This window comes from Neolamprologus brichardi, chromosome 15 (assembly GCF_056152115.1).
Source record: "Neolamprologus brichardi isolate AB-2024 chromosome 15, ASM5615211v1, whole genome shotgun sequence".
NCBI classification, from domain to species: domain Eukaryota; kingdom Metazoa; phylum Chordata; class Actinopteri; order Cichliformes; family Cichlidae; genus Neolamprologus; species Neolamprologus brichardi.
This window is the reverse complement of record NC_142118.1, coordinates 3335024-3348731: the sequence shown is the minus strand read 5'-3', so window position 1 is coordinate 3348731 and position 13708 is coordinate 3335024. Positions and strand designations below refer to the sequence as shown.

The 13708-nt window shown below is 41.9% G+C and overlaps 1 protein-coding gene across 2 annotated transcripts; it reads right to left on the bottom strand.

Annotated features, from left to right (window-relative positions):
• Positions 1-290: 290 nt before the first annotated feature.
• Positions 291-9147, bottom strand: tbx18 (T-box transcription factor 18). Of its 2 annotated transcripts, none has more exons than XM_087852521.1 (8): positions 8687-9147; positions 7347-7509; positions 6889-6990; positions 4662-4833; positions 4118-4285; positions 3143-3207; positions 1738-1832; positions 291-1550 (listed from the first exon to the last, which is right to left on the bottom strand). In XM_087852521.1, exons 1-8 carry the CDS (start codon positions 8919-8921, stop codon positions 1009-1011), a joined length of 1542 nt encoding a protein of 513 aa, XP_087708647.1. In that variant the 5' UTR covers positions 8922-9147; the 3' UTR covers positions 291-1008. The 2 variants fall into 2 exon arrangements, with proteins under 2 accessions (XP_087708647.1, XP_087708648.1); XM_087852522.1 differs by having other exon boundaries at positions 7347-7506.
• Between the last annotated feature and the right edge of the window lie 4561 nt (positions 9148-13708).

Sequence of the window (13708 nt, the reverse complement as noted above, 5' to 3'; positions counted from 1 at the left end):
CCACGTGAAATCAGTTAAATTAGTAAGTTATTGATTACATTCAAACATCGTGACATGTATACATATATTTTATTTGGCTCAAAAAGGTCACAGAACATGTTAACGTCCTCAGGCCAAAAGGCTTGTTGTTATAGCGTATTTGCAAAGAAAAGCTTTTCAGTCAAGTTCAGGGCAGGGTGTCCCATACCTGACCCAGTCTTAAGAGCAGAAGCAGGTGCATTGGGGTTTTTAAGTGCGAAGGGTTGCACAGCCCTTTATATACAGAAATCTCCTCCCGCCCACCTCCCCCCTTATATATACAGAGTCATGTACTGTTGCTTCTCTGTCAGACATGAAAAAATACATTTAAGCCTTAAATCTTTTCATTATCCTCTCCTCTCTACAGTTTTTACCATTAGACCACGACTGCCACCAGGAGAACTCCTATGGCCTGTTGTGGCTATGACGTCATTAAGTAATTATACGTCCGACCCCGAGTGTGTAAAAAGTGTTTTTGAGTGGTGAACAGGCCCTGCTATTAGTGCATAGTGATCAAAGGAACAATCGTGCATGTAATGAGAAAAACTTTGATGGTGTTTAGTAGTCCCGCCCACTGTAGGCAGTGATAGAGACAAAGGCAGCACTGTATGAGTACCATAGTTACTGTTTCAGGGCAGAGGATGAAGTGCTTGCTTTGATTCTCTGGGCCACAACGGTCTGAGCCCAGTCCAAATTCAGTCAGTGTGTTCATTCGTCTCCTTAACCACCACTGCTGCTTCTTTAGTGACCACTGCAGGTCCACAGGCATGTCATAGAAATCGTGCGTGAAAACAAAAGTAAAAATTATTTCCTTCAGGTAAAGCTTTAACAAGCTCATATATTCACAGAGGCAAAAAAAAGCCTGCTCTGTCACTTCTTTCTGTCCTCAGCGTGACGCTTGATCGTTAACTCAGAGAGTGTTCGGGAACAAAAGCAGCACACACCCAATCCAGGGTGTCACCGTGTGTTTGTGACAACCCGGAGTCAAAGTCAGCCCATGTGAGCTGTGACCTGCGAGGCCCCGCCTCCCGACTGGCTCCCTGCCAGTCCCAAAGTCCGAGAATCGAACAAGAAGCCTTGCTGTCCTCCGCCGAGCACGCCCAGACTGTCCGTTAAAGTCCCACTGGGCGACGAGCCGAGGAAGGCGCTCTGATGATTGGCTGTGGCAGTGGCGGCCATTTTATCAGGACTGGCGGCGAGGCGCGGCGAAGAGGGAAATGTGTAACCGTACAGGCTGTAGGGCGGCGTGTGGAGGCGGAGGCCGGCATAGCCCTGCGAGGTGGGGTTGGAGAGATAGCCGAGCTGAGAGGCAGGGAGAGGCAGGGAGCAGAATCCTTCGGCTTCGTACGCAGATGGACCTCTGGGTGGGGGGAATGGCTCTGGGGCGTTGCTGTAACGGTGGAGGGGGTGCACCGGCCGGCTACAGGTGTAGTCCGGTGGGCTGAGAGGGCAAACTTGGAAAGGAGACGAGCACGGGGATGTGGAGAGCAGGTGAGGCGATGCTCCAACCGCTGCATGAGTTCCTGGGACTCCTACAAAATAAGAGCAGGATAAATGTTTACAGCCATGGCAACCTGTAGTTATGACCAACCAGTACTCTGAGTGACTGATAAACACTTTCATGGTGTGAATGAGGACGCCCATCACAAACAAAGATTTTGTGTTTAGGTTGGATGGCTTATGTTCACCATCCAGAAGCTTCCTGTTGTTGAACTTTACCTTGCTTGGTCATGCCAGGGATGTCCTCAAATGTGAGTGTTCGCAGGGATGGACGCCAGAATGCATAAGACTCAACCAAAGCCTCCAAACCCATCCTGCAAACGCACACAAACGCACACATTAACACGTCACCGTGAGCTCTCCCAACCTTCTAATGTCTGATGCAGTGGGAACCTCTCTTTCTCACTCTAACTCAGCACGCCTCACTAAATCGTGCATTTCGCCAACCACCTGGCGGCCATCTTAGTCGCCTGTGGGGCCCTCCTCGCCATCTCCATGGAGACCGCAGGTAATGAGGGGCATAAACGCCAGGCTTCGATTGGCTGCTGCTGGTTGGGTGCTTGTGTGTAATTGCTTTCACACGGCTTTTACGGGCGAATCAGGACGAAGGAGCAGGAAGCCGCAGCAACGATTTATGAGGTGGGACTCTCCTTCTTCCTCCCCCCCCCCCCCCCCCAAAAAAAAATCTGAGCCTCCATGCTCCTCTAGGTGGGGCGGAGGGTTGCTGTGGCGGGTGGGTAATGCGAGTGCTCTGTTACCCCTCGTTAGCGTGAGGATAAAAGTCTTCCCCCCCGCGGGGTTGTAGCCACGGTGATAATTTAGACAAGCTGCCCGGAGCGGTTCTGTGTGCTCCAAAGCAGCCTATCAGAGCAGAAGTTTATTTAGCAAACTGCTTAACTCTTCCTGTAATATTTAAGAGGAGGGGTTTTTTTCAGCCTTCCTGAGTTTAACTTTTATAGGGTCAGCTGTCAAGGTGCCTGGGTTATCCAGTTTGCCGTTCTCTACCTTCCTCCCTCTCGCACATTCCCTCTGCTTCCCTTCCTCCGGCTCTCCTCTCTAATGATTTCTACGAGGCCTCAGGGGAGTGGCTGTTTGGAGACTGCTAGAGTTTTACTGCTGTGTTGTTTTAATGCTGTGTTTATATATGTTTAGAAATGTGTTTATACAGATTTTCTTCGGGACACTCTTGACTTTTATTATTTTGCTGTTGATGTTTATGTTCCCGAGGCTGGCTGGAATCTGACGCTCCATTTAGGCTCGCAGACAAAGTTACAGCATGTGCCTGTAACAGCGCAATTGCAGGAATTAATTTGCCTTTAAAGTTAGCACATTTGAACGAAAACGAATCACCACTCTAACCGTAGCCACGTCTTTTTTCAGCTTAGTCCATTTTTTTTTCCTTTTTTTTTGCCCTTCAGGACAAAATTTAATGGGAGGCTGTAGCACATTTTCCATTAGGGAAAAAAATAAATAAATAAATACATAGCTTTACTCCCCATAAAATCAGACTAAAATAGCAGTGACAAAAACCACATGCAAGCCAAAATATGAAGCAGTCATGCATCGCTCACTAGCCCTAATGCACCAGATAATGTGCAAATCTCTGCGGTTAAAATGAACTCACCGGTTTCTGCCAGAGTCTCTGAAGCCTTTGGCAAATGGGTTTCTGTCAATTTTCAGCCTTGTAATCTGAAAAAGCAAAATAAGACTCTAATTATTTCCTGAAACTTTGTTATTATGAAATCAAAGATAAGATAAGATGTTTTCTTTCTTGGAAATCTTTCAATCAGGTCTATAAATAAATTCTTGTATGTTTCTTTGCACATTTATGTGACTTTGTGTGGGTTCATGCATGCATACGTGCATGGAGTTAATGTCTGTGAGCCCGTTCAGACTGTGGGTGGTGTTTAAGGCCCAGCTCTGTGACCCTCATCCAAAAGGACTTTTATAGACATCACCACCGTGTTCTGACTTCAGCCATCATGCACTGCAGGCCAGCAAACCTCAGCTAACGTCCTACTTCAAAGCTCACATGGAGCAAACATGTGCAAAAACACAGAAAAGCTGCAGCTTTCCTCACTGAAAACAGAAAATAGAACAATCTTAAGCTATGTGTGACAACATAAGCAAATATCGCTATTATTTCTTAACAGCCCGTCACATAAGCCTTTATTTGGTAAAGTGCTTTAACAGCCTGCAGAGGAGTTTCCAGAGGACTTTATTCTGTTTATTTTGCAGAGCATGTACATGCATAGACATACACGCCTGCTGACAGTTAGAGATGAATCTGCCTTTAAATGCAAAACATATTTAAAACAAAAAATATCCCTGTAAAGCACTTTAAAATAGATTATCGTCTTAAAAAGTGCCAAATAAATACATTTTACTTACTTACTAGGAATTAAAATAGCTTATCTTTACACTGCATGATGAGCTGCACGAATGTATATTAAACTAAATCAATCTCTACTTCACAACCACAACATCCAAAATTACATCATGTGTTTTCAAATTCACAGCACATTGTAGCAGCACACACTGGAAATGTGAGTATTTTGTTATATTTAGTTTACGGGTCTCTACAGAGGAGTTCAGCTACCTGTTGGTTCTGATACGCCGTGACAGTGGTGAACACGGTCTCCGGGAACGAGAAGGTGCGCGTGCCTTCCCCCGCAGGGATGCTCCTCACTGGGGATAACTCTTCTCCACACTCCTTACGGATTACATGGACCCGCGGCTGGTATTTGTGCATGGAGTGCAGAATGATCTGAACCGGGGGAGGAAAACACATTGATTGAGGCTTGGATTATGTAACTGCTATTTTATGTGTTTCATAAAGCATGGCTGGGGAAAATGGACAAGATCTACAGACCTACACTGTAAAAATAAAGAAAGAAAATTAAATAAAACATAAAAATGCAGAACATTAAGTCATGTTCAACTCAGACTAAGAAACTATGAGACTTTTACTATTTCATGAGATGAGACTTTTGAATATTAGATTAGAAATTTACATTTTATATAATAGCTCATTGTGAAATTGAATGTTTTGATTGTAAATAATATGCAGTCATATTATTTGCTACAATAGTAGTACATCATTTCATACAACAGAGCCACAGGTGTGATGTGCTGCTACATACATGTCCTTGGTCATCCAGCTCGTTGTTGGTCAGTTTGAGTTTGTCGAAGCTGATCACCTGACGCATCCACGTCTCTCCTGAGGCCGGGGAGTCCGGATGGATGTATACTCTGGGAGGCACGGGGGAGTCGGCATTCCCCGCTACCATCCACTTGGAGCTGTGATACACGTACCTACACAATTCACACACAAGACAGTGAGTGAGCACGGTTTCTGTCTGAATGAACGTATCATTTACAAAAGATGGACTCGATACTTCAATAACTGATGAATAAATATACAGTAATAAAGAATAAAATGTTTTCTTACAAGGGAGTGAATTTACAAAAGCATAAAACTTTAACACTAAAATCTAAGTTCATATTTTACTCTTTATGACTTTAGGGCCGGACTGGACCCCCCCACCCCCACCCTTCCAGGCCACAGGTTAGACTCCACTACAGGATTAATGCTCTTCTTAAACAAACAGTATTTTCCTTCTGTTTGATCCACGGCGCTTTGACACCGGACGTTCTGAAGTGCGCCAATGCGCACCAAAGTTTACATAATGAATTTGTTCTATAGGCAGATGGACCAGTAACGTGCTATCCGGCATGTTATTCACTTTAAAACGTGGTATCCTATAAACTGAATTTTGAACCTTTGGAATGACACCCACGCGGTTTATATCACGCAAAGACTTGGCTGCACGGATACCGCTGCAATAACACGCCGTTTTCTTCTGCTTTGTAACGACTTTTGCTGGTTTGACCTTCCAGGGTGGAGAGGTTAGGTATCCAAACGGTCCTCTCCAAAAGGGACGACAAAACCGCCGTGACAAAACACCGGTGCCAAGCACCATTTGTGGAGGCAAAGCTGAGGTTGCACAATTGAAAAATCCTGGGTTGTACCAAGAACAGAGTGTATGGAGTCTAAATCAGGACTACATGCTAAAGAAAATTGCTGTGCTGTTCCCATTTATACAGTACACGCGTGTGAGAGTGTATCTTTAAGCTACAGTGCTGTGGGGTACAAATTTCATTCTTTTGGGGACATTTTTCGCGATTCGTTTTTTCGCCTCAAAATCGCTTTTCTGTCATTGGGAATGCGTCGTGTGATTTGACCAAATTCCTTATATTGTGCTTTTTTTCGGACAAAATGGAAATGAATTAGTTTTTTTCGGGGCTGGATGACACAAAACTATTGAACTATTTTACGAATGACGTGTTTTATCGCTTAGTATCTCAGCGAGTCCTTTAAATCCTAACAGCGCATTTAAAATAATCATATTAACAATTGTTTTTGTTAACATCCAGCATGTTTGCTTCACATTATGCATTAGCCTATTTTGATGTGTTATTATAGCTTAACAGATTATTACGTCAATAAATTGCCTTGGGCTCCATAGTCCTGGCTATTGATAAAGGTGTTACGTTGATCCAACATGTTTAAACAATATGCATTTTTTTTACAAATATTTTCTAGAGTTTTGTTTTTTTATCAGTGCATAAATTCATCCTTTAACTTTTGGCACTGAATATATCCAATATCATGCTCAGTGATTCATCAAAACAGTTGAATATAAGGTTTTAAGGATTAAAACAATTCAATTCGACATCCAATCACAAATCAATAAAAAATCTTACTTTTTTAAAAAGTTACGTGGGACTAGAGAATTACATCACTGCCACACTTAATCTACCTTTTAGCGCATTACTTTATCTGAAAAGTTCAGTCAGCAAATGAACACCAAGATTTTGCCTTCATTTAAAAAAAGTAAACATTATTTAAAAATTACTTTTTAAAATATTTTGTACAGAATTATAACATTAATGAGATGGTGTACATGCTATAATTGACATTATTACATATTATTAACTCAAAAAGTCCATCGTTTTGTTAAAATAAAGCTGAATGTGTTCTTTTAGTTCACATTTAATTTGTTTTTTTGGCGCCGACCACAGTCCCTCACGTGATGTCGCAGGACTTGTGTCATGTGACTTTTTTATATTTCGACAGGGATTGCTTTGACAAGTCAAAAATAAAATGGTGTTTCAAATATCCCAGTGTGCTCAGATTCACTGGCACTCTATTCTGTTTTTACTTTTTCCTTCATTACGATATTTGAAAAATAGCTTTTAAAAATTCTGACAGCAGGATCTCAAAGTTTAAGAAGCAGCATCTTTACGATTTACGAGCTTTGGAGTAAGTGTGCACGGGCCTGTGGTGGAGCTTTTTGTGGGTCTTACCTATATCGTTTATTGTCCACGGGGATTATATCCATGGCGATGTAATACTGCTGATGTGGATCCAAACCCGTAATCTTCACACGCATAGCGGGGAACATCCGGCTGCCAGGAAAACCAAAATCATTCTTTTGCAACACTCTGTCATTTTTTAACTGGTAAATAATATATTATTCATCATCACACAAAATGCATTAATAATAGCTTAATTAAAGAATCAATGCAATAGAGTTTTGTTTGGCTTGGTTAGAGAGATTAACTCTCTAAATAATTATTTTAATAGCAATTTTGCTCACTTTTCAAATTATCATCTAATTTCTACGAATCGTGCGTCTTATTTCTTCTTATATATTTGATATTGTTTTCATCTTTAAAAATGTTTTTTCACTCCTCGAGTTTCTCATTTCTTATTTTCTTCAGTCACCCATAAAGTTACGCATTCACGCGAATCCCTGTCTCACCGTCCGGCCTTGGTGATGATCATCTCAGTGCCAATCTCGTGGAACCTTTTCCACAGGTCTGATCCCTGCAGGTCCACGCGGGTCTCCTCTCCGGTCCCGGTTACTGGCGCCGTGCACAGAGCTGCGGGCTGCGGGCTCTCCAGCAGCGCGTCGTCGCTCTCTGCTGCACCGGGATGAATTGAGATTGGCGCGTGTTAATTGTAACATTCTATCACAAGCCAAGCGTCGTTCACGAGGTGTTGCGTTTCACTCTTGTTGTGTGACTCATTAAAAGAAAAGAAAAATAAATCTGAACGGGGTTAAAGCGCGGTAACGTCACACGGTAACGTCTCAGCAGAACAAAGGAAATACGTTGAAAGCCTTATGCACACTTTAATTTACGACACACAATTATTTCACAGGGCAAGAGCGAAGTACATATTTTTAAACCTCTGGCAGTTATTTCTGTCTCTACGATTTAATGTCACGCTATTGATAGATAGCCTTTAAAAATGAAAACTATGAGAAAGTAGAAATATCTGCGTGCTTAAACACAAATGTTCAACGATTTTCACGCCAGTGCTTGAGCTGAAACCTGTTTAATACCGAGGATATGTTCAGAGGAAGCACTAACAGCGGTGTTTATGCGTCTCGCCGCTGTTGTTATTTGTGCTATTCAGCACAGGCCTCCCCAAGTGGTAGAAATTTATGGACATTAGACATGGGCCTAACGAGGCAAACTAACACAGAGACAACTCCTCGGCCAAATGCATTGTGAACTTACAGCGCGTTTAAATCCCAATTTGTCCGGGCCAGTCGGTTTATTTCGTCTGCAGACCTCTTAGTATCCTTTCCGTGGCAGTTTCCCGGCCTTTATACGCTGCTAATTGGCGTGTTTATGATTGCAACACAACTCATAAAGCCTCTCACATTAGTCACACTCACACCGCTCATATTTACTAGACCAGAGCAGTGATGTATCACAGTCTCACCGTGCGGCCCCGAAGGAAGCCTATTGTTGTTTTACTTTATAAACTTCATCTTTTTTATGCTTATGACCGAATTCTAGTCGGTGACGAGAAGAAGAGAACATGAATTATTATGCAGACAAGGGGAAATGCTCATGAATAAACACATAAGCGAGGATCAGGATTTTGGTCTTCTGATATAATAACAGAATAACAAATGTGCGCGTGCAGCAGCTGCACAGTAATTAACCAGCTTAAACAAATGCATCCTGTAATGATGGAGTATGAGCGTCAAGTAATAATTTTATAATGCTGACATGTCAGACACCTATTATTATTATTATTATTATTATTATTATTATTATTATTATTATTATTATTATTATAACTTACGGGATCCGCCACTTCCACATTCAACTTCACTGCCCCGGTCGCCGGTACACCCTCTGTCCGCCCGTAGTCCCGGACTCCCGGTTACATCAGACACATCTGTTTCGTCCTCGAAGCCGGGGGACACGACCTCCTCCCCGCTCGTCCTGCGGCGTTTTTCCGCGCCGATCAGCGCTTCTACTGAGAATGCATGCGCCTTTACGCTCAGCGCGCACGGGGACCTACGCTTCTCTGCCATTTCTCCGTGTCTCGGGACAGAGGAAGGAGACGAAGGAGACCGCTCACGAGCTTGCAGGCCGGGAGCAAGAAAAGTTCAAAACCGAGGAAGTCGCAAAAAAAAGGTGATCCACGCTGGCAATCCCGCGCCAAGGGCAGGGTAGTTTCTCCGCGCTTGCACGGAGCAGCTGACGAGGCAGAAGGGCCTGGGGCGAGCTGTAATGGTGTCTCCGTTATCCGTAGGTGCCTTGCGGAGTTTTGGAGAGTGTCAACAACCGAGCTTAGAGGAGAGTCGGGGAGAGGGACCTGTCAGTCACAGAGCAGAGCAACCAATCATGAGTAATCACAACCCCCCGGAACTTTTCCTTTGGTCCCGCCCGCTGTGGGGGCCGCTCGTGCCGCCTTATGTGGTAAAAGTAGAGCTGGTGAATGAATCATGTCTTCAGGCCAAGGAGAGCTAGGAGCGTCTCTCCGGGGCATTGCGCGCATTTTGACACACCGGCCCAACATGCTTTGCATATCTGGCCATTAGAAGCTCCTGCACGACTGGACCCCCCCCCCCCCAATAAAAAAAATCCTGACAGAACTATCATACAGACTGAATCTTATACTGATTATTTACCTCAAAATATCCATGATCATAATACGAGTATGGAATTAAATTTTGTGTCTTTAACAAGTCTTTAAAAAATCCCAACTATGTCTATTGAACGAGCCTCATCGAGCAGCGAATGTTTAAAATACACAAGAGATTTGTTGTGTACCATTTCACGTGTATTTTGGCATAAATGTCATGGCAACAGTGCCATTAACTTTAGTTAAATTTCGATTTTTTTCTTTTTCTACAACAACTCAAATATGCAACTGTAAAAAGAGAAACTAGACAATTGCTGCACTAAAAACAACCGTATGATAGCTGCGCACTTAACCCTGAATCTATAGACTATTTAAAGGCTAATGCAATAACTATTAGTCTCTTAGTCGATAACGTAATAACAGATATGATGATGTCATTATAACGATCATGATCTAATCGGCGCTTTTGCTATTTTCTTATGAAAAACGTAAATCACGAGGTAATATTTCCGTCTCAAACTGAACCCGAGTCTAACAGTAGCTAAATGAAATATTTGGGAATATGTTTGAAATACATGGATGAGTTTGACTCGCTCTTACTGCACGTGTGGAAATAATCGTGCGCATTTTCAAGGCCGTGTTAACGAGCGCGGTCACGCCGGGAATGCGCGTTGGTGTGGCGGTGAGATATGGAGGGGAGAAGCTGGCTATAAATAAACAAAGCACTGAGCCTACGTGTGTGTGTGTGTGTGTGTGTACAGGTTTCTTTAGTTCTTGATGCTCTTTTTAAGACCTAAACACGCCATTTATTCCGAGAGTAATATGCACCGCGCGTGCTGCAGTTTGCATAAAATGGGCCAAACTAAAGGCCTAATGAACCTGTTCATTTGTTGGTGTGTTTATTGAGCTGTTGTCGGAGTTAGAAAGTACAAAATGCCATTATTCACAACAGTATTTAAGCCTCCAGCTTACCTCCCCGGCTCCTTCGCCAAAATCAGCATGAACATCGGGCCTCTGCTGGCTTGTTGGTCACGTATCCGCCGTTTGTTGGCGTAAATTTAATGTAAATCTCTGGACATTAGGAGAAATTCCTTGTCTATATACTTTTGGTATATCAGATCAAAATCTGCCTCTTTCTCTTCCTCTTGGCGTTTTTTTATTTAAATGTGGTAGGTTATTTATAATTCCGTCACATTTACAGAGGCGAACATTTGTTTAAAACAAAATTTAGATTGTAGTCGATGCCAGGCCTCCTGACTTAACCTGACACTGTCAAAAAAAACTTTTAAGCGAATATTTTTGCTCCCTTACCAGCGTTGGAACCAATAAAAACGCATGTAAACAGATGTACTTAAAACAAAACAAAACAAAAAAAGACAGGAATAAAAGGGGCAGAATTTAGTAACAGCACAAAACGGATTTTCCTCTTTTTTCCAGTTTAACAGGAATGTGTTCACAATCGTAATCCCAACATTGTTTAAGTAGTAATTTAAACCGGTTTAAATTTATTTTGAAAATATTCACTCGTGAACAAAGGTTCTGTATGAATTGGATTTTTTTTTTCATAAAGACTGCCTTATTTATGTAGTTTAGATTTTATTTTTAAGTTAAATGTTTTGTTTTTTTCAGAAGAAACTAAAATTACTGTATTGGCTGGCTGATCGTTAACAGAGTGCACATTATTTTCCCATCGTTTTCATGAAATACATACTATTTAATAATAATAATAATAATAATAATAATAATAATAATAATAATAATAATAATAATATTTCGATTGGTATTGTTGATTTTTGAAACAGCTGTTTCGTGAAACTGATGTCGTTGCTTCCAGAGCACTGTAACTATTATTATCACATTATAGTAACTTTGTTATCATACTGTGTTTCGTCGCAACAGTGTATTTAGGAATACAAAAACATGCGATATTTATTTATGAAATTATTTTTTAATATTATCTGATGCTGGTGTGATATTCTTCATAATAATATCTTCCCACAGAAATTTTTCTGCACATTTTAGTGACCTTTTTGTTTTTATTCGACGGGTTTTTAATTTTTTTTTAATGTATTTATTCATTTTTATTTCCCCCCTTCTATCCGGCAGCTCCACACGTCATTTAACATTACTGCGTTTTGCATATAAGTCAGGCTACAAGATTAAATAAATAAATAATTAAAAATTTTGTATTATTTACGCAGTTTAAACTAAGTTTGGCAGCTTGCCCTGCTAGTTTTGTTAAGTGTTTTAGTTTTTCATCTCCCGAGGCTGATAGGATAAACTGTTCAAAATGAAATAAAATAAAATAAATAATATATTTAAAAAATTTAAACATGATGTAAGCTTTAAGCATCAGCACATATTAACGTGTGGCCATTTTCTAAAGTAGCTTTTAAAAAATAAATAAATAAATACATTTTAATATAAATCACAGGTTATAGCGGCAGGCTTCGCCTCCATACATGAAACGCTGTCGGTGCCGCTATAATAGGCTCAAGCTGTTGCTTTGATTTATCATCCTTCCCTTTAGTCTCCAGTTTGTGAGATATGGGACGAAGGTAATTAATTTGGGAAACAAACAAAAATACTTTTAACAGCATTTCGTTTTAATGGACTTAATATTCAGCCCACTTGTGATTGACTATATCCTTTAGTCAAGTTCAAAGCATTATCCTTAATTACCCGGTCACATGCAGGTGCGGGGTTACCTGATGGCTTTTAACGACTTTGAGAAGACTTCAGCCAATCAGAGCCCTGCGCATTTGTAACTTTATCTAAAGGACAGATTTTGAAGGTGGGCGTAACCCGCTGCACCAAGTAGCCTCAGCTGTTTATTAAAAACCTTTGACATAATTACCTGTGAGCTTTGAAGGGACCCGTGGAAGGGTAGAAGTGCCTGAACAGGGGAGTCTGGGTAATACATTGTTAACAGTTATTTAGCGCCTGCTAATGGGCACGTGGAACACTGCCAGGCATTTTATGGCGGAAGTGGCATGAGAGCAGGGAAGGTGTGTGAGTTTCTTTCTGTGTGCGTGTGGGGAGAGACCTCCATACGAGGCAGCGGTAACGCAGTGCGTTTTATAGGCTTCGGGAGTGATAGCTTTCCACAGTTTTGTAATGTGTCACACTGATCTTTCCAGAGGACATGGCGTTTTAGTGCTACAGCTGATCTGAGCAGAAAGACAGACATCACACATGCAGTGGTGTAGATGGATGTAGTTATACGGGGAGAAGTGCAACATTCATCTTCAGCCATCTGTTTCCCTCCAGAATCGAGGGTCCCTGCTACACATCCGGCATGTCCTGGGGAGGCAGACCCTAGTCCGAGAACTGCTGGATCCTCTGCACGGCTCCACTAAGAGCAGCCACGACTTGAACTCCGTGCCTATCTGCAGTTGAAGCAACACTGCAAAGTAAACGAGCGGGGCCCCTCCGAGCGTATCCTGCTTATGCTGGCCCAGAATCACTCGTCATCCAAGTGAAGTGACCCCCGCGTTCTTTCATAAAGTTAACCTTCCATTCAAAATGTGGTATTTACTGACACACTTGATAGAAGTTGACGGATCTATGACATTTATTGATTTTCTTTTTACGAGCCGGTTCTGGTCTCGACGCCGTTTATTCAGGCCTCCGTGCGCCTCGGATGCTATTCTAGTTGAACTCCTGCTCTGGCTGCAATAGCTTGTCTCATTTGCACAAGCGCAACAGACACACAAAGACAGAAAGAGAGAGAGACAGATGGCTCTGTGCACCTACAGCCCGAAGCAGCGGGAGTCATCCTCTTATTCAGAGATAAAAAATGCTTTGCTCAGCTTACTAGGCTGCTGCTACACACATCACATTATTGTTTTCATGCTATCAAACTGAAACTTCTTTAGTATAATTATCTCACTGTCTACAGATAAAACGAAAGAAGAGGGTTCAGCAGAAGAATTTACTATTGGAATTAAGAAAAAAAGGAGTGTTTAGAGCAGGGAGGTGAGAGGAAGCAAAACTGGAACAACGATAAAAATTGTAACTAAAATTGTCTTTAGATACAAGCTGACACTCACAGGTGGTTTGCTGACCTGGTTTGCCCTTCTTTAGATGAATTACGACTCATTGCTAGCTTTTGTCATCATTTCTAGCTGATGATGGTAAATTCTGTCTCGATGGATTGAGAACAGAAGACTGCAACAACAACAACAACAACAATCTTTATTTATAGAGCACATTTAAAAACCAGCGGTATAC

Excerpts from the sequence above, each read along its gene's own strand:
- tbx18 (XM_087852521.1), bottom strand. The coding sequence starts at position 8,921 with ATGGCAGAGAAGCGTAGGTCCCCGTGCGCGCTGAGCGTAAAGGCGCAT. Across the intron at positions 3,208-4,117 it reads CGGCGTATCAGAACCAACAG|ATTACAAGGCTGAAAATTGA; the intron begins GTAGCTGAACTC and ends TTGCTTTTTCAG. Across the intron at positions 1,551-1,737 it reads CCCTGGCATGACCAAGCAAG|GAGTCCCAGGAACTCATGCA; the intron begins GTAAAGTTCAAC and ends CTTATTTTGTAG.